The following is a 20,187-nucleotide window of genomic DNA, read 5'->3' as shown; positions in this document are numbered from 1 at the left end:
CAGCACCTGTGGGGAGCTAGGTAACTGATAAGAAAGGTGTCACCACAGGTGCTGGCAATCATACATTACCAGGGAATCCCAGGAACAGAGCATTGTGTCCTCCTGGAGAGGGGCATGCTGGGAGGTATGGGTAATGTAGCATTGCCAGCACCTATGGGGAGCTAGGTAACTGATAAGAAAGGTGTCACCACAGGTGCTGGCAATCATACATTACCAGGGAAGCCCAGGAACAGAGCATTGTGTCCTCCTGGAGAGGGGCATGCTGGGAGGTATGGATAATGTAGGATTGCCAGCACCTGTGGGCAGCTAGGTAACTGATAAGAAAGGTGTCACCACAGGTGCTGACAATCCTACATTACCAGGGAAGCCCAGGAACAGAGCATTGTGTCCTCCTGGAGAGGGGCATGCTGGGAGGTATGGATAATGTATGATTGCCAGCACCTGTGGGGAGCTAGGTAACTGATAAGAAAGGTGTCACCACAGGTGCTGGCAATCCTACATTACCAGGGAAGCCCAGGAACAGAGCATTGTGTCCTCCTGAAGAGGGGCATGCTGGGAGGTATGGATAATGTAGGATTTCCAGCACCTGTGGGGAGCTAGGTAACTGATAAGGTGTCACCACAGGTGCTGGCAATCATACATTACCAGGGAAGCCCAGGAGCAGAGCATTGTGTCCTCCTGGAGAGGGGCATGCTGGGAGGTATGGCTAATGTATGATTGCCAGCACCTGCGGGGAGCTAGGTAACTGATAAGAAAGGTGTCACCACAGGTGCTGGCAATCATACATTACCAGGGAAGCCCAGGAGCAGAGCATTGTGTCCTCCTGGAGAGGGGCATGCTGGGAGGTATGAGTAATGTATGATTGCCAGCACCTGTGGGGAGCTAGGTAACTGATAAGAAAGGTGTCACCACAGGTGCTGGCAATCATACATTACCAGGGAATCCCAGGAACAGAGCATTGTGTCCTCCTGGAGAGGGGCATGCTGGGAGGTATGGGTAATGTAGGATTGCCAGCACCTGTGGGGAGCTAGGTAACTGATAAGAAAGGTGTCACCACAGGTGCTGGCAATCATACATTACCAGGGAAGCCCAGGAACAGAGCATTGTGTCCTCCTGGAGAGGGGCATGCTGGGAGGTATGGATAATGTATGATTGCCAGCACCTGTGGGGAGCTAGGTAACTGATAAGAAAGGTGTCACCACAGGTGCTGGTAATCCTACATTACCAGGGAAGCCCAGGGACAGAGCATTTTCTCCCACATGGCAGGGTCAGGTAGGCAGGTATGTCTATGTTTTACATACATTTATCACCATCAGTTGCTAAATAGGGGGCCCTTACAAACTTTTACTATGGGGCCTACGAATATCAAGTTACGCCCCCTGACTAAGAGCCTCAACCCGAAATAAACACAGATGCCTCAGAGATTTGTACTGAGGGGTCCACTGTTGGCGTCTCAGATCCAGCATGTGACTGATCAATCAGGTGGACATGGAAGGGGACTGTGTACTAAGGAGGAGTATATGTCATAATAAGGCATACATCACCAGAGACTGTATGCACTGGGTACCACTAAGGAGAATGTTATTCCACAAGTCTATCCTCTATGGGCACTGCATGATGGTCAGTATAGTGGGAGAAACGCGTGGAGGCAAGGGCAGTGGTGATTGGGGGGAGGGGGGGGGGGGGGGCAGTGTGCAGTTCCTAGGCTACCCTGGGAAAGCCCTGGTCTGCCTCTGGTGTGTGTGTATATTTATCTATCTATCTATACAGTGTCCTGTTGGCTCTTGTGGAGGTGGGTACCACTGTTACCGGGGCATAGTACTCTGCATACCCGTCATTACTCTTGCACACATGGAGCAGGATGGGTGCTTTCTTGGGTATCACACCTTTGCCATGTTACCATGGACCTGTGAGAGACGTTGTTATGCCAATGCATGTTACTATATCTTTCTGCCACTTGGTGGCGCCCACGTCTTGAGGCCGATGTGCAGGTGATCTGTAGAAGTCAGGTGACCACAGATAAACACAGGTATACTATGTAGTGCGTATATCATGCCTGACAGCTGTCCCTAGTTTATGGATGGGCATCGATCTCCAGTAGTTTCATGCCCATGATTTTGTATTGATTTTTGATCCCTGAGAGCTAATTCTGGGTGAGACACTGGTGCCACCACTGCAGGTCTGCGTCTTTACCCAAGGCCCTTCCCCTAGAGTAGAAGACTCTGCCTGTTTACATGCTGTTAGCTAGGTGCATGTTGCCGCCACTGATGGTGTTGCTACCATTGTTGGGGAGGGACAGGACTTCTTTGTAGTAGATGCGACGGCCAGATGATTTAATGCTGCATGCTAGGATCAGTATTGCATGTAGGAGATATGACGCCCCCTGCTGCATTCCTATAGTAGTACCATAACTCCATGCAGCCATACACCAGAGTCAGGCCCGGGACCTTCTGTACTGTAGCTGCAGCCATACACCAGAGTCAGGCCCGGGACCTGCTGTACTGTAGCTGCAGCCATACACCAGAGTCGGGCCCAGGACCTTCTGTACTGTAGCTGCAGCCATACACCAGAGTCGGGCCCAGGACCTTCTGTACTGTAGCTGCAGCCATACACCAGAGTCAGGCCCGGGACCTTCTGTACTGTAGCTGCAGCCATACACCAGAGTCGGGCCCGGGACCTTCTGCACTGTAGCTGCAGCCATACACCAGAGTCAGGCCCAGGACCTGCTGCACTGTAGCTGCAGCCATACACCAGAGTCAGGCCCGGGACCTGCTGCACTGTAGCTGCAGCCATACACCAGAGTCAGGCCCGGGACCTGCTGCACTGTAGCTGCAGCCATACACCAGAGTCAGGCCCGGGACCTGCTGCACTGTAGCTGCAGCCATACACCAGAGTCAGGCCCGGGACCTTCTGTACTGTAGCTGCAGCCATACACCAGAGTCAGGCCCGGGACCTGCTGCACTGTAGCTGCAGCCATACACCAGAGTCAGGCCCGGGACCTTCTGTACTGTAGCTGCAGCCATACACCAGAGTCAGGCCCGGGACCTGCTGTACTGTAGCTGCAGCCATACACCAGAGTCAGGCCCGGGACCTTCTGTACTGTAGCTGCAGCCATACACCAGAGTCAGGCCCGGGACCTGCTGCACTGTAGCTGCAGCCATACACCAGAGTCAGGCCCGGGACCTTCTGTACTGTAGCTGCAGCCATACACCAGAGTCAGGCCCGGGACCTTCTGCACTGTAGCTGCAGCCATACACCAAAGTCAGGCCCGGGACCTTCTGTACTGTAGCTGCAGCCATACACCAGTCAGGCCCGGGACCTTCTGTACTGTAGCTGCAGCCATACACCAGAGTCAGGCCCAGGACCTTCTGCACTGTAGCTGCAGCCATACACCAAAGTCAGGCCCGGGACCTGCTGCACTGTAGCTGCAGCCATACACCAGAGTCAGGCCCGGGACCTGCTGCACTGTAGCTGCAGCCATACACCAGTCAGGCCCGGGACCTTCTGTACTGTAGCTGCAGCCATACACCAGAGTCAGGCCCGGGACCTTCTGTACTCTAGCTGCAGCCATACACCAGAGTCAGGCCCGGGACCTTCTGTACTCTAGCTGCAGCCATACACCAGAGTCAGGCCTGGGACCTTCTGTACTGTAGCTGCAGCCATACACCAGAGTCAGGCCCAGGACCTTCTGCACTGTAGCTGCAGCCATACACCAGAGTCAGGCCCGGGACCTTCTGCACTGTAGCTGCAGCCATACACCAGAGTCAGGCCCGGGACCTTCTGCACTGTAGCTGCAGCCATACACCAGAGTCAGGCCCGGGACCTGCTGTACTGTAGCTGCAGCCATACACCAGAGTCAGGCCCGGGACCTGTTGTACCGTAGCTGCAGCCATACACCAGAGTCGGGCCCGGGAGCTGCCGTACTGTAGCTGCAGCCATACACCAGAGTCGGGCCCGGGACCTGCTGTACTGTAGCTGCAGCCATACACCAGAGTCAGGCCCGGGACCTTCTGTACTGTAGCTGCAGCCATACACCAGAGTCAGGCCCAGGACCTTCTGCACTGTAGCTGCAGCCATACACCAAAGTCAGGCCCGGGACCTTCTGTACTGTAGCTGCAGCCATACACCAGTCAGGCCCGGGACCTTCTGTACTGTAGCTGCAGCCATACACCAGAGTCAGGCCCAGGACCTTCTGCACTGTAGCTGCAGCCATACACCAAAGTCAGGCCCGGGACCTGCTGCACTGTAGCTGCAGCCATACACCAGAGTCAGGCCCGGGACCTGCTGCACTGTAGCTGCAGCCATACACCAGAGTCAGGCCCGGGACCTGTTGTACCGTAGCTGCAGCCATACACCAGAGTCGGGCCCGGGAGCTGCCGTACTGTAGCTGCAGCCATACACCAGAGTCGGGCCCGGGACCTGCTGTACTGTAGCTGCAGCCATACACCAGAGTCGGGCCCGGGACCTGTTGTACCGTAGCTGCAGCCATACACCAGAGTCAGGCCCGGGAGCTGCCGTACCGTAGCTGCAGCCATACACCAGAGTCAGGCCCGGGAGCTGCCGTACCGTAGCTGCAGCCATACACCAGAGTCGGGCCCGGGACCTGTTGTACCGTAGCTGCAGCCATACACCAGAGTCAGGCCCGGGAGCTGCCGTACTGTAGCTGCAGCCATACACCAGAGTCGGGCCCGGGACCTGCTGTACTGTAGCTGCAGCCATACACCAGAGTCGGGCCCGGGACCTGCTGTACTATAGCTGTAGCCATACACCAGAGTCAGGCCCGGGACCTGCTGCACTGTAGCTGCAGCCATACACCAGAGTCGGGCCCGGGACCTTCTGTACTGTAGCTGCAGCCATACACCAGAGTCAGGCCCGGGACCTTCTATACTGTAGCTGCAGCCATACACCAGAGTCGGGCCCGGGACCTGCTGTACTGTAGCTGCAGCCATACACCAGAGTCTGGCCCGGGACTTTCTGTACTGTAGCTGCAGCCATACACCAGAGTCGGGCCCGGGACCTGCTGTACTGTAGCTGCAGCCATACACCAGAGTCGGGCCCGGGAGCTGCCCTACTGTAGCTGCAGCCATACACCAGAGTCAGGCCCGGGACCTGCTGTACTGTAGCTGCAGCCATACACCAGAGTCGGGCCCGGGAGCTGCCGTACTGTAGCTGCAGACATACACCAGAGTCGGGCCCGGGACCTGCTGTACTGTAGCTGCAGCCATACACCAGAGTCGGGCCCGGGACCTGCTGTACTGTAGCTGCAGCCATACACCAGAGTCAGGCCCGGGACCTTCTGTACTGTAGCTGTAGCCATACACCAGAGTTAGGCCCGGGACCTGCTGTACTGTAGCTGCAGCCATACACCAGAGTCAGGCCCGGGACCTTCTGTACTGTAGCTGTAGCCATACACCAGAGTCAGGCCCGGGACCTTCTGTACTGTAGCTGCAGCCATACACCAGAGTCAGGCCCGGGACCTTCTGTACCGTAGCTGCAGCCATACACCAGAGTTAGGCCCAGGACCTGCTGCATGTGGGCTTTTTGTGGGACATTAAACTATAATAGATCTGTTTGCATAGCTGCAGTGTTGGCAGGGACACCATATGGCGCAGCTCGGTGCCACCGCACTTCCTGCGCTGTGTGATACAGTGTGTGGCGTAGCGGCATCCTGCAATATAAGTGAGCTATGGTAGAATTATCATTATTACTAGTATTATTATTATTTAGATTCTTGTTGTTTATTTCTATTATTATTATTTCTATAGTTGTTATTTCTATAATTATTATTTTATTTATATTTCAATAATTATGTGTTATTATATTATTATTACTATAATAATAATTATTTTATTTATAGGGGGCGCCACAAGTGTTTTGCAGCGCTGTACAAAGGAACAGTACAGGGAGACAAACTTAGTATTACATTGAATAAATAACACACATAGAGCGCCACAGTTCAATACACATTACAGCTTAGATGTAAGTACTGAGGATGTGGTCAACGTACTACTAGGTAGGTCACTGAGTGAGTGTGTGAGTATGGGAGAGCTGTGAGTGACATGTGAAGAGAAGACAACAGGAGGGAAGAGGGCCCTGCTCTGAGGAGCTTACAATCTAGTAACGTACGCCGTACAGATGGAGATGAGGATGGTCACTGAGTGAGTGTGTGAGTATGGGAGAGCTGTGAGTGACATGTGAAGACAAGACAACAGGAGGGAAGAGGGCCCTGCTCTGAGGAGCTTACAATCTAGTAACGTACGCCGTACAGATGGAGATGAGGATGGTCACTGAGTGAGTGTGTGAGTATGGGAGAGCTTTGAGTGACATGTGAAGAGAAGAGGGCTCTGACAACAGGAGATTCTTGTTGTTATTTATTTCTATAATTTCTATTATTATTCCTATTGTTGTTGATTATTATTTTTATTATTTCTGTAATTATTATATTTATATTTCAATAATTAATTATAATCTTTTTATTTGTATTTCTATTATTATTATTCCTGTTGTTGTTGTTATATTTTCTATACATTTTATTATTTCTATATTATTATTATTATTATTATTATTATTATTCCTATTGTACAGCTGCTTTTGAGTAGTATCTCTACTTACACCCAATACAGACTCTCACCACTACAGTCCATCATGAATGCAGCTGCGAGGCTAATCTTCCTAGCCAGACGTTCATCGTCTGCAAAGCTACTCTGTCAGTCACTTCAGTGGTTACCTGTATTCTACCGTATTCAATACAAAATTCTTCTACTTACACACAAAGCCATAAACCAAACTACACCAACATACATATCTTCTCTTATCTCAAAATATCATCCAACACAACCTCTACGCTCCTCCCAAGATCTGCGTCTCTCATCCACTCATTACTCGCTCCCATTCCCGACTGCAGGACTTTCTCCGTGCTGCACCCACTCTGTGCCCTCCCAAGCACAATAAGACTCTCCTCCAGTCTCCAAACCTATAAGCGTTCCCTGAAGACTCATCTCTTCAGGCAGCTTATCAAATTCCAGAACCAGTCACAGAACCTTGCATTCTGGTGGAATCGATGCAATAAAGAATACAGTATCTATCCTTATGTATCAATGCCTATTTCCCTATAGATTGTAAGCTTGCGAGCAGGGCCCTCCTACCTCTGTCTCTCTGTAAATACCCTGTTTGTTGTATCACTGTCTCCTTTGTAAAGTGCTGCAGAATATGCTGCGCTACATAAGAAACTGTTAATAAATAAGTAGTGGGTATAACTGGTGCGGCGAAGTATAAGTATTCTGGACAACTTCTTTTCCTAGGGCAGCACTGGCATAAATGCCTTGATAATGATGGCTGGTTGCGTAGTTGCACAGTATTTTCCGTAGGTGTATGTGTAAGTCTGATTTGAGCCATTACGCGTGGCTCTGCCCTTGTATGTGATCTGAGTACAGTGTGATGTTATGAAGGAGTTAACTGAGTGTCTGGTGAGCTCTTGGCTGCGGCACAGGCCTGAATCCGGTACCTTTCTCCGCCGCCACCTCCCAGCAACACGACAGCTGGGACTCGCTCATTAGCAGAACATCATTAGCAGCGAGACTGGAATACGAAGAAAGAATTAACAAATGACCAATTAGCGCTCAGTGCAGCAAATCATTCCACAAACGTGGCGACCCGTAATCTACCGGTAACTGATGAGTCCGGCGCCTACATGGTCTGCAGCGCTGTACAGTCAGGAAGGTTCTGGGACAATACAGGGATTGAGCCGATGGGGGTCTGATACCAATCTGTGCCAGTGATACCCAGCAGCTGGAAACTATATGGGGTATATCAGTGACGAAGGGGCAGGAATGACAGCCACATGTATTAGAAGCCATTGGTGGCCATGATGTCCGCCCGTCTAGGATATGGGCCCCGGTCATGGTGCAGGACAGGTACAGCCTCCGGCATGGCCTGCTTTGCATATGAAACTTATTTGCATAAAGAATGAAAATCCGGGATAAGGTAAACACACAAATCATCTCTGCAGCAGAACATCACGTCCTGGCTGGGCACCGCCGTGCATGGGTCCTGTGCCATAACTGAGGCCAGTAGGCAGAGGCCAGAGGCTAGGCCTGATACATAAGAATATGCAGGCTGCAGAGTAAGAGTCAAAGGGCTGCGCGAGTCCTCCTGGGCCCTGCGCGAGTCCTCCAGGGCCCAGGGGTCTGCGCGAGTCCTCCAGGGCCCAGGGGTCTGCGCGAGTCCTCCTGGGCCCAGGGGTCTGCGCGAGTCCTCCTGGGCCCAGGGGTCTGCGCGAGTCCTCCTGGGCCCAGGGGGCTGCGCGAGTCCTCCTGGGCCCAGGGGTCTGCGCGAGTCCTCCTGGGCCCAGGGAGCTGCGCGAGTCCTCCTGGGCCCAGGGGTCTGCGCGAGTCCTCCTGGGCCCAGGGGTCTGCGCGAGTCCTCCTGGGCCCAGGGGTCTGCGCGAGTCCTCCTGGGCCCAGGGGTCTGCGCGAGTCCTCCTGGGCCCAGGGGTCTGCGCGAGTCCTCCTGGGCCCAGGGGTCTGCGCGAGTCCTCCTGGGCCCAGGGGGCTGCGCGAGTCCTCCTGGGCCCAGGGGTCTGCGCGAGTCCTCCTGGGCCCAGGGAGCTGCGCGAGTCCTCCTGGGCCCAGGGGTCTGCGCGAGTCCTCCTGGGCCCAGGGGTCTGCGCGAGTCCTCCTGGGCCCAGGGGTCTGCGCGAGTCCTCCTGGGCCCAGGGGTCTGCGCGAGTCCTCCTGGGCCCAGGGGTCTGCGCGAGTCCTCCTGGGCCCAGGGGTCTGCGCGAGTCCTCCAGGGCCCAGGGGTCTGCGCGAGTCCTCCAGGGCCCAGGGGTCTGCGCGAGTCCTCCTGGGCCCAGGGGGCTGCTCGAGTCCTCCTGGGCCCAGGGGGCTGCTCGAGTCCTCCTGGGCCCAGGGGTCTGCCCGAGTCCTCCTGGGCCCAGGGGTCTGCGCGAGTCCTCCTGGGCCCTGCGCGAGTCCTCCAGGGCCCAGAAGGGTGCTTGAGTGCTCTGTATTGTTCCCTGAGCTCTCTGTATATAGGGAGATGCCAGTTACACTGTTGGCCACACAGGTGATACTTCCCGTCAGTTATGTTACAGGCAGTAACAGGATGTTATATCCTGGAGCCACCACATTATAATTATACAGAACTTTCTTCCCTGTATTTAACCCCAGCATAGTCCACACTGCAGATCCCGGCTTGGGCCCCCCAGGGCACGCGTTGTGGGGCCTCATTGGCGGATTCTGGCCCCATGTGGCATGTTCTCCTGTCTGTGTCTATTATATAATTATTCTTTATACACCCCATTATGTACAACTGGCGATGCTACCAAATTCTGTTATCCTTCCAGGAACCTCATCCCCCATTAATCAGATATAATATCTCCTGTGCAGGGTAAATCTGTGGGGGAGTGTGATGGTGTGGGCAGGGGTCTCTGTGACATCACACAGTGGTTATAGTAGTAATAGGGGTCTCTGTGACATCACACTGCAGTTATATAACTAATAGTCCTGTGACCTCACACTGCAGTTATATTACTAATAGTCCTGTGACATCACACTGCAGTTATATTACGGATAGTCCTGTGACATCACACTGCAGTTATATTACGGATAAACCTGTGACATCACACTGCAGTTATATTACGGATAGTCCTGTGACATCACACTGCAGTTATATTACTAATAGTCCTGTGACATCACACTGCAGTTATATTACTAATAGTCCTGTGACCTCACACTGCAGTTATATTACTAATAGTCCTGTGACCTCACACTGCAGTTATATTACTAATAGTCCTGTGACATCACACTGCAGTTATATTACTAATAGTCCTGTGACATCACACTGCAGTTATATTACTAATAGTCCTGTGACATCACACTGCAGTTATATTACGGATAGTCCTGTGACATCACACTGCAGTTATATTACTAATAGTCCTGTGACATCACACTGCAGTTATATTACTAATAGTCCTGTGACATCACACTGCAGTTATATTACGGATAGTCCTGTGACATCACACTGAAGTTATATTACGGATAGTCCTGTGACATCACACTGTAGTTATATTACGGATAGTCCTGTGACATCACACTGCAGTTATATTACTAATAGTCCTGTGACATCACACTGCAGTTATATTACTAATAGTCCTGTGACATCACACTGCAGTTATATTACTAATAGTCCTGTGACCTCACACTGCAGTTACATTACTAATAGTCCTGTGACCTCACACTGCAGTTATATTACTAATAGTCCTGTGACATCACACTGCAGTTATATTACTAATAGTCCTGTGACATCACACTGCAGTTATATTACTAATAGTCCTGTGACATCACACTGCAGTTATATTACTAATAGTCCTGTGACATCACACTGCAGTTATATTACTAATAGTCCTGTGACCTCACACTGCAGTTATATTACTAATAGTCCTGTGACCTCACACTGCAGTTATATTACTGATAGTCCTGTGACATCACACTGCAGTTATATTACGGATAGTCCTGTGACATCACACTGCAGTTATATTACGGATAGTCCTGTGACATCACACTGCAGTTATATTACTAATAGTCCTGTGACCTCACACTGCAGTTATATTACTAATAGTCCTGTGACCTCACACTGCAGTTATATTACTAATAGTCCTGTGACATCACACTGCAGTTATATTACTAATAGTCCTGTGACCTCACACTGCAGTTATATTACTAATAGTCCTGTGACATCACACTGCAGTTATATTACTAATAGTCCTGTGACCTCACACTGCAGTTATATTACTAATAGTCCTGTGACATCACACTGCAGTTATATTACGGATAGTCCTGTGACATCACACTGAAGTTATATTACGGATAGTTCTGTGACATCACACTGCAGTTATATTACTGATAGTCCTGTGACATCACACTGCAGTTATATTACTAATAGTCCTGTGACATCACACTGCATTTATCTTACAAATAGTCCTGTGACATCACACTGCAGTTATATTGCTAATATTCCTGTGGCATCACACTGCAGTTATCTTTCTAATAGTCCTGTGGCATCACACTGCAGTTATATTACTAATAGTCCTGTGACATCACACTGCAGTTATATTACGGATAGTCCTGTGACATCACACTGAAGTTATATTACGGATAGTTCTGTGACATCACACTGCAGTTATATTACTGATAGTCCTGTGACATCACACTGCAGTTATATTACTAATAGTCCTGTGACATCACACTGCATTTATCTTACAAATAGTCCTGTGACATCACACTGCAGTTATATTGCTAATATTCCTGTGGCATCACACTGCAGTTATCTTTCTAATAGTCCTGTGGCATCACACTGCAGTTATATTACTAATAGTCCTGTGGCATCACACTGCAGTTCTATAACTAATAGTCCTGTGACATCACACTGCAGTTATATTACTAATAGTCCTGTGGCATCACACTGCTGTTCTATAACTAATAGTCCTGTGGCATCACACTGCAGTTATATTACTAATAGTCCTGTGGCATCACACTGCAGTTCTATAACTAATAGTCCTGTGACATCACACTGCAGTTATCTTTCTAGTCCTGTGGCATCACACTGCAGTTATATTACTAATAGTCCTGTGGCATCACACTGCAGTTCTATAACTAATAATGCTGTGACAACACACTGCAGTTCTATAACTAGTAATGCTGTGACAACACACTGCAGTTCTATAACTAATAATGCTGTGTCAACACACTGCAGTTCTATAACTAATAATGCTGTGTCAACACACTGCAGTTCTATAACTAATAATGCTGTGACAACACACTGCAGTTATATTGCAAATAATGCTGTAACAACACACTGTAGTTATATTACTAATAGTCCTGTGACATCACACTGCAGTTATATGTATAATAATTGGTGGGTGACCTCACACTGTAGTTATATGTACTGTATAATAATTGGGGGGTGACATCACTCTGCAGTTATATGTATAATAATTGGTGGATTATATCACACTAGTTATATGTATAATAATTGGGGGTGACATCACACTGTAGTTATATGTATAATAATTGGTGGGTGACATCACACTTCAGTTATATGTATAATAATTGGGGGTGACCTCACTCTGCAGTTATATGCATAATAATTGGTGGGTGACATCACACTGTAGTTATATGTATAATAATTGGTGGGTGACATCACACTGTAGTTATATGTATAATAATTGGTGCGTGACATCACACTGTAGTTATATGTATAATAATTGGGGGTGACATCACTCTGCAGTTATATGTATAATAATTGGTGGGTGACATCACTCTGTAGTTATATGTATAATAATTGGTGGGTGACATCACACTGTAGTTATATGCTCTGTGACCTCACACTGCAGTTATATGTATAATAATTGGTGGGTGACATCACACTGTAGTTATATGTATAATAATTGGTGGGTGACATCACACTGTAGTTATATGTATAATAATTGGTGGGTGACATCACACTGTAGTTTTATGCATAATAATTGGTGGGTGACCTCACACTGCAGTTATATGTATAATAATTGGTGGGTGACCTCACACTGCAGTTATATGTATAATAATTGGTGGGTGACATCACAATGTAGTGATTTGCTCTGTGACCTCACACTGCAGTTATATGTATAATAATTGGTGGGTGACATCACACTGTAGTTATATGTATAATAATTGGTGGGTGACATCACAATGTAGTGATTTGCTCTGTGACCTCACACTGCAGTTATATGTATAATAATTGGTGGGTGACATCACACTGTAGTTATATGTATGATAATTGGTGGGTGACATCACACTGTAGTTATATGCATAATAATTGGTGGGTGACCTCACACTGCAGTTATATGTATAATAATTGGTGGGTGACATCACACTGTAGTTATATGCTCTGTGACCTCACACTGCAGTTATATGTATAATAATTGGTGGGTGACATCACACTGTAGTTATATGTATAATAATTGGTGGGTGACATCACACTGTAGTTATATGCATAATAATTGGTGGGTGACCTCACACTGCAGTTATATGTATAATAATTGGTGGGTGACATCACACTGTAGTTATAAGTATAATAATTGGTGGGTGACATCACACTATAGTTATGTGTATAATAATTGGTGGGTGACATCACACTGTAGTTATATGCATAATAATTGGTGGGTGACCTCACACTGCAGTTATATGCTCTGTGACCTCACACTGCAGTTATATGTATAATAATTGGTGGGTGACATCACACTGTAGTTATATGTATAATAATTGGTGGGTGACATCACACTGTAGTTATATGCATAATAATTGGTGGGTGACCTCACACTGCAGTTATATGTATAATAATTGGTGGGTGACATCACACTGTAGTTATAAGTATAATAATTGGTGGGTGACATCACACTATAGTTATGTGTATAATAATTGGTGGGTGACATCACACTGTAGTTATATGTATAATAATTGGTGGGTGACATCACACTGTAGTTATATGTATAATAATTGGTGGGTGACATCACACTGTAGTTATATGTATAATAATTGGTGTGTGACATCATTCATACTACCCTATGATGTCATGTTTTCCTTCCTTACAGCCATTCTCCTTTTAACTTACAGGCGTCATGATGGACAGAGCCAGCTCATTTCTTACACCCTAGATTTATCCAGAGCAAACTCCACCCCCCTTGAAAGTGCTCCCCAATTTAAGGTAAGCGTGACCCTGGCATGCAGCCCCCTCCCCAATCATACAGGTATAACTGTAATCTGCGAGTCGGTGCGCTCCTCGCGGGGGTGGATCCTCTGTTCCGCAGTGTCTAGCTTGTCAGTCAGTAAGTCGTCCGCTGTAGGTCAGCAGTCAAAGGTCGACACAAGCAAAATGTTTACAAGAAAAAAGTCCACATGGTTAAAGCATGTTATGAGTTTTTAACAGTTTTTGTGGTGTCTGTCGACATAGATTGACACCGTCTACATGCACTGCGTCCTCTCCCTGCCCTCCCTCTATGCGCACTGCGTCCTCTCCCTGCCCTCCCTCTATGCGCACTGCGTCCTCTCCCTGCCCTCCCTCTATGCCCACTGCGTCCCCTCACTGCCCTCCCTCTATGCCCACTGCGTCCCCTCACTGCCCTCCCTCTATGCCCACTGCGTCCCCTCGCTGCCCTCCCTCTATGCCTGCTACATCCCCTCGCTGCCCTCCCTCTATGCCCACTGCCTCCCCTTGCTGCGCTCATTCAATGCCCGCTGCGTCCCCTCGCTGCGCTCCTGGAGAGGGGCATGCTGGGAGGTATGGATAATGTAGGATTGCCAGCACCTGTGGGGAGCTAGGTAACTGATAAGAAAGGTGTCACCACAGGTGCTGGCAATCATACATTACCAGGGAAGCCCAGGAGCAGAGCCTTGTGTCCTCCTGGAGAGGGGCATGCTGGGATGTATGGATAATGTATGATTGCCAGCACCTGTGGGGAGCTAGGTAACTGATAAGAAAGGTGTCACCACAGGTGCTGGCAATCATACATTACCAGGGAAGCCCAGGAGCAGATCATTGTGTCCTCCTGGAGAGGGGCATGCTGGGAGGTATGGATAATGTATGATTGCCAGCACCTGTGGGGAGCTAGGTAACTGATAAGAAAGGTGTCACCACAGGTGCTGGCAATCATACATTACCAGGGAAGTCCAGGAACAGAGCATTGTGTCCTCCTGGAGAGGGGCATGCTGGGATGTATGGATAATGTATGATTGCCAGCACCTGTGGGGAGCTAGGTAACTGATAAGAAAGGTGTCACCACAGGTGCTGGCAATCATACATTACCAGGGAAGCCCAGGAACAGAGCATTGTGTCCTCCTGGAGAGGGGCATGCTGGGAGGTATGGATAATGTATGATTGCCAGCACCTGTGGGGAGCTAGGTAACTGATAAGAAAGGTGTCACCACAGGTGCTGGCAATCATACATTACCAGGGAAGTCCAGGAACAGAGCATTGTGTCCTCCTGGAGAGGGGCATGCTGGGATGTATGGATAATGTATGATTGCCAGCACCTGTGGGGAGCTAGGTAACTGATAAGAAAGGTGTCACCACAGGTGCTGGCAATCATACATTACCAGGGAAGCCCAGGAACAGAGCATTGTGTCCTCCTGGAGAGGGGCATGCTGGGAGGTATGGATAATGTATGATTGCCAGCACCTGTGGGGAGCTAGGTAACTGATAAGAAAGGTGTCACCACAGGTGATAGCAATCCTACATTACCAGGGAAGCCCAGGAGCAGAGCATTGTGTCCTCCTGGAGAGGGGCATGCTGGGAGGTATGGATAATGTATGATTGCCAGCACCTGTGGGGAGCTAGGTAACTGATAAGAAAGGTGTCACCACAGGTGATGGCAATCATACATTACCAGGTAAGCCCAGGAACAGAGCACTGTGTCCTCCTGGAGAGGGGCATGCTGGGAGGTATGGATAATGTATGATTGCCAGCACCTGTGGGGAGCTAGGTATCTGATAAGAAAGGTGTCACCACAGGTGCTGGCAATCATACATTACCAGGGAAGCCCAGGAGCAGAGCATTGTGTCCTCCTGGAGAGGGGCATGCTGGGAGGTATGGATAATGTATGATTGCCAGCACCTGTGGGAAGCTAGGTAACTGATAAGAAAGGTGTCACCACAGGTGATGGCAATCATACATTACCAGGTAAGCCCAGGAACAGAGCACTGTGTCCTCCTGGATAGGGACATGCTGGGAGGTATGGATAATGTATGATTGCCAGCACCTGTGGGGAGCTAGGTATCTGATAAGAAAGGTGTCACCACAGGTGCTGGCAATCATACATTACCAGGGAAGCCCAGGAACAGAGCATTGTGTCCTCCTGGAGAGGGGCATGCTGGGAGGTATGGATAATGTATGATTGCCAGCACCTGTGGGGAGATAGGTGTCAGGAACAGAGCATGTTCTCCCTCATGGAGAGGGTCAGGTATGATAGCGCTGCGCCAGACGGACACTTCTGCACAAATACTGACTGCATGGTCCAGTGGGCTCACGTTTAGCGTGTTCTGTTGCGTGCACTGTCGCCCCCCCCCCCCCCGATATACGTGTTTCTCCGTCTCACCATCACATAGCTGACAATAGCAGCTGAGAAACAAGAGACGGGTTCGGGGAGGGGGGGGGTGATACCTGAGCTGGGTGGAGGTAAATGACAATATGCTGCTGCTGCAGGAAACCTGATCTGGGTGGAGCGCAGGCAGCTCTGCTCCATACTGGTGTTACCTGCATGTCTGTCTGTCTCCCCCCGGCCCCATGGTGACCCCCCCATCCCCTGTCAGACAGTGCAGGGACAGAGTTCTGTACAGAGACGTTCTGCAAGTGACATCCTGCACTGTTAGATGGCAAGCTCTTGGGTCAATGTAACATAGTCACACGTACCTCTGTGTCTGACTGTTATTGGCCAGTCCTGTTTTATAATGTCCACGAGTAATACCAGGGGACACGCTGCACTAATTGGGGGCCACTTCCTCAGGTGTTGACACAAAAAAAAAAAAAAAAAACCCTGGAAAAACTCATGTCAACTTTTCCCATGTGAACTTTTTTCTTCTGTCAACATTTTGACAATGCCGACATTTTTTTAGTACCTAATGGTGTCGGCCTATTGACTGTCTATCTAGATACTGTAGACCTTTTTATCTGGAACCATATGGCCAGCTTCAGGGATAGATTGCAAGCTCTTGGGTTCCAGCGTGTGTCTGTCAGCGTAGTAACCCATACGGTACAATGCTGCAGAATAGCTGGGAGTAGATGGCAAGCTCTGGGGGCCAGTGATGGAGCTGAGGAATCCCGGCCACACTTCCTGGTGTGTGCTGGGAGAACAGCTGTTCCTCCGTCTTCCTGACTGATCAGAGCTGCCGGGGGCTGTACCTGCCTCCTTGGCAGCAGCTGTCTGGATCCCCGCCCATTAAGCACACATGTACAGGGAGCCTGGCAGAGCGTGAAGGCATGACAGGCAGCCGGGAGGGAGGGCACAGCAGCACTCACTTTACAAAGTTTCCAGTGAGCCTGGAGCCGATGTGGGTGCAGGATGGCGGGCACTAACGGGTATGTTTCCCCGGAGCAGCCCGAGCAGGAGCCGCCCATGTCACTGGAAGCCTATTGTGTGAGTATAGAACATGGGGAGCGGGGTACTCAGTATAGTACATGGGGAGCGGGGTACTCAGTATAGTACATGGGGAGCGGGGTACTGAGTATAGTACATGGGGAGCGTGGTACTGAGTATAGTACATGGGGAGCGGGGTACTCAGTATAGTACATGGGGAGCGGGGTACTGAGTATAGTACATGGGGAGCGGGGTACTCAGTATAGAACATGGGGAGTGGGGTACTGAGTATAGTACATGGGGAGCGGGGTACTCAGTATAGAACATGGGGAGTGGGGTACTCAGTATAGTACATGGGGAGCGGGGTACTAAGTATAGTGCATGGGGAGTGGGGTACTAAGTATAGTGCATGGGGAGCGGGGTACTGAGTATAGTACATGGGGAGCGGGGTACTCAGTATAGAACATGGGGAGCGGGGTATTCAGTATAGTACATGGGGAGCGGAGTATTCAGTATAGTACATGGGGAGCAGGGTACTGAGTATAGTACATGGCGAGCGTGGTACTGAGTATAGTGCATGGGGACCGGGGTACTGAGTATAGTACATGGGGAGCGGGGTACTCAGTATAGTACATGGGGAGCGTGGTACTGAGTATAGTACATGGGGAGCGGGGTACTGAGTATAGTACATGGGGAGCGGGTACTGAGTATAGTACATGGGGAGTGGGGTACTGAGTATAGTACATGGGGAGCGTGGTACTGAGTATAGTACATGGGGAGCGGGGTACTGAGTATAGTACATGGGGAGCGGGTACTGAGTATAGTACATGGGGAGTGGGGTACTGAGTATAGTACATGGGGAGCGGGGTACTCCGTATAGTACATGGGGAGCGGGGTACTCAGTATAGTACATAGGGAGTGGGGTACTGAGTATAGTACATGGGGAGTGGGGTACTCAGTATAGTGCATGGGGAGTGGGGTACTGAGTATAGTACATGGGGAGCGTGGTACTGAGTATAGTACATGGGGAGCGGGGTACTGAGTATAGTACATGGGGAGCGTGGTACTGAGTATAGTACATGGGGAGCGGGGTACTGAGTATAGTACATGGGGAGCGGGTACTGAGTATAGTACATGGGGAGTGGGGTACTAAGTATAGTACATGGGGAGCGTGGTACTGAGTATAGTACATGGGGAGTGGGGTACTGAGTATAGTGCATGGGGAGCGGGGTACTGAGTATAGTACATGGGGAGCGGGGTACTCAGTATAGTACATGGGGAGCGGGGTACTGAGTATAGTACATGGGGAGCGGGGTACTGAGTATAGTACATGGGGAGCGGGGTACTGAGTATAGAACATGGGGAGCGTAGTACTCAGTATAGTACATGGGGAGCGTGGTACTGAGTATAGAACATGGGGAGTGGGGTACTGAGTATAGAACATGGGGAGCGTAGTACTCAGTATAGTACATGGGGAGCGTGGTACTGAGTATAGTGCATGGGGAGCGTGGTACTGCGTATAGTACATGGGGAGCGGGGTACTGAGTATAGTACATGGGGAGCGGGGTACTGAGTATAGTGCATGGGGAGCGGTGTACTGAGTATAGTACATGGGGAGCGGGGTACTAAGTATAGTGCATGGGGAGCGGTGTACTCAGTATAGTACAGGGGGAGCGTGGTACTGAGTATAGTACATGGGGAGCGGGGTACTGAGTATAGTACATGGGGAGCGGGTACTGAGTATAGTACATGGGGAGTGGGGTACTAAGTATAGTGCATGGGGAGCGGTGTACTCAGTATAGTACATGGGGAGCGGTGTACTGAGTATAGTACATGGGGAGCGGGGTACTAAGTATAGTGCATGGGGAGCGGTGTACTCAGTATAGTACATGGGGAGCGTGGTACTGAGTATAGTACATGGGGAGCGGGGTACTGAGTATAGTACATGGGGAGCGGGTACTGAGTATAGTACATGGGGAGTGGGGTACTAAGTATAGTACATGGGGAGCGTGGTACTGAGTATAGTACATGGGGAGCGGGGTACTGAGTATAGTGCATGGGGAGCGGGGTACTGAGTATAGTACATGGGGAGCGGGGTACTCAGTATAGTACATGGGGAGCGGGGTACTCAGTATAGTACATGGGGAGCGGGGTACTGAGTATAGTACATGGGGAGCGGGGTACTGAGTATAGTACATGGGGAGCGGGGTACTGAGTATAGAACATGGGGAGCGTAGTACTCAGTATAGTACATGGGGAGCGTGGTACTGCGTATAGTACATGGGGAGCGGGGTACTGAGTATAGAACATGGGGAGCGTAGTACTCAGTATAGTACATGGGGAGCGTGGTACTGCGTATAGTACATGGGGAGCGGGGTACTGAGTATAGTACATGGGGAGCGGGGTACTGAGTATAGTGCATGGGGAGCGGGGTACTAAGTATAGTGCATGGGGAGCGGTGTACTCAGTAAAGTACATGGGGAGCGGTGTACTCAGTATAGTACATGGGGAGCGTGGTACTAAGTATAGTACATGGGGAGCGTGGTACTAAGTATAGTGCATGGGGAGCGGGGTACTGAGTATAGAACATGGGGAGCGTGGTACTGAGTATAGAGCATGGGGAGCGTTGTACTGAGTATAGAGCATGGGGAGAGTGGTACTGAGTATAGTACATGGGGAGCGGAGTATTCAGTATAGAACATGGGGAGCGGGGTACTGAGTATAGAACATGGGGAGCGTTGTACTGAGTATAGAGCATGGGGAGAGTGGTACTGAGTATAGTACATGGGGAGCGGAGTATTCAGTATAGAACATGGGGAGCGGGGTACTGAGTATAGAACATGGGGAGCGGGGTACTGAGTATAGTACATGGGGAGCGGGGTACTGAGTATAGTACATGGGGAGCGGGGTACTGAGTATAGTACATGGGGAGCGTGGTACTGAGTATAGTACATGGGGAGCGGGGTACTGAGTATAGTACATGGGGAGCGGGGTACTCAGTATAGTACATGGGGAGCGGGGTACTGAGTATAGAACATGGGGAGCAGGGTACTGAGTATAGTGCATGGGGAGCGGGGTAC

General features: G+C 49.9%; 1 protein-coding gene across 9 annotated transcripts in view; it reads left to right on the top strand.

Moving 5' to 3' along the window:
* Positions 1 to 20,187, top strand: part of RAP1GAP (RAP1 GTPase activating protein) — a 202,832-nt gene that overhangs the window by 79,763 nt on the left and 102,882 nt on the right. For 6 of the 9 annotated variants that reach the window (XM_083161789.1, XM_083161795.1, XM_083161792.1 and 3 more), the window contains one exon: positions 13,653 to 13,743. The exons of 2 other annotated variants lie outside the window; for them this stretch is intronic. In XM_083161789.1, the coding sequence (XP_083017915.1) occupies positions 13,653 to 13,743 (91 nt within the window). Of the gene's footprint in view, positions 1 to 13,652; positions 13,744 to 17,040; positions 17,168 to 20,187 lie in introns of those variants that run through there. One more of the 9 variants, XM_083161793.1, reaches the window with a different exon arrangement.

This window comes from Crinia signifera, chromosome 19 (genome assembly GCF_055691185.1).
Source record: "Crinia signifera chromosome 19, ASM5569118v1, whole genome shotgun sequence".
In the NCBI taxonomy this organism is placed as follows: Eukaryota; Metazoa; Chordata; class Amphibia; order Anura; family Myobatrachidae; genus Crinia; species Crinia signifera.
Note: the sequence above shows the minus strand (reverse complement) of the source record. Positions and strands in the feature narration are given on the sequence as shown.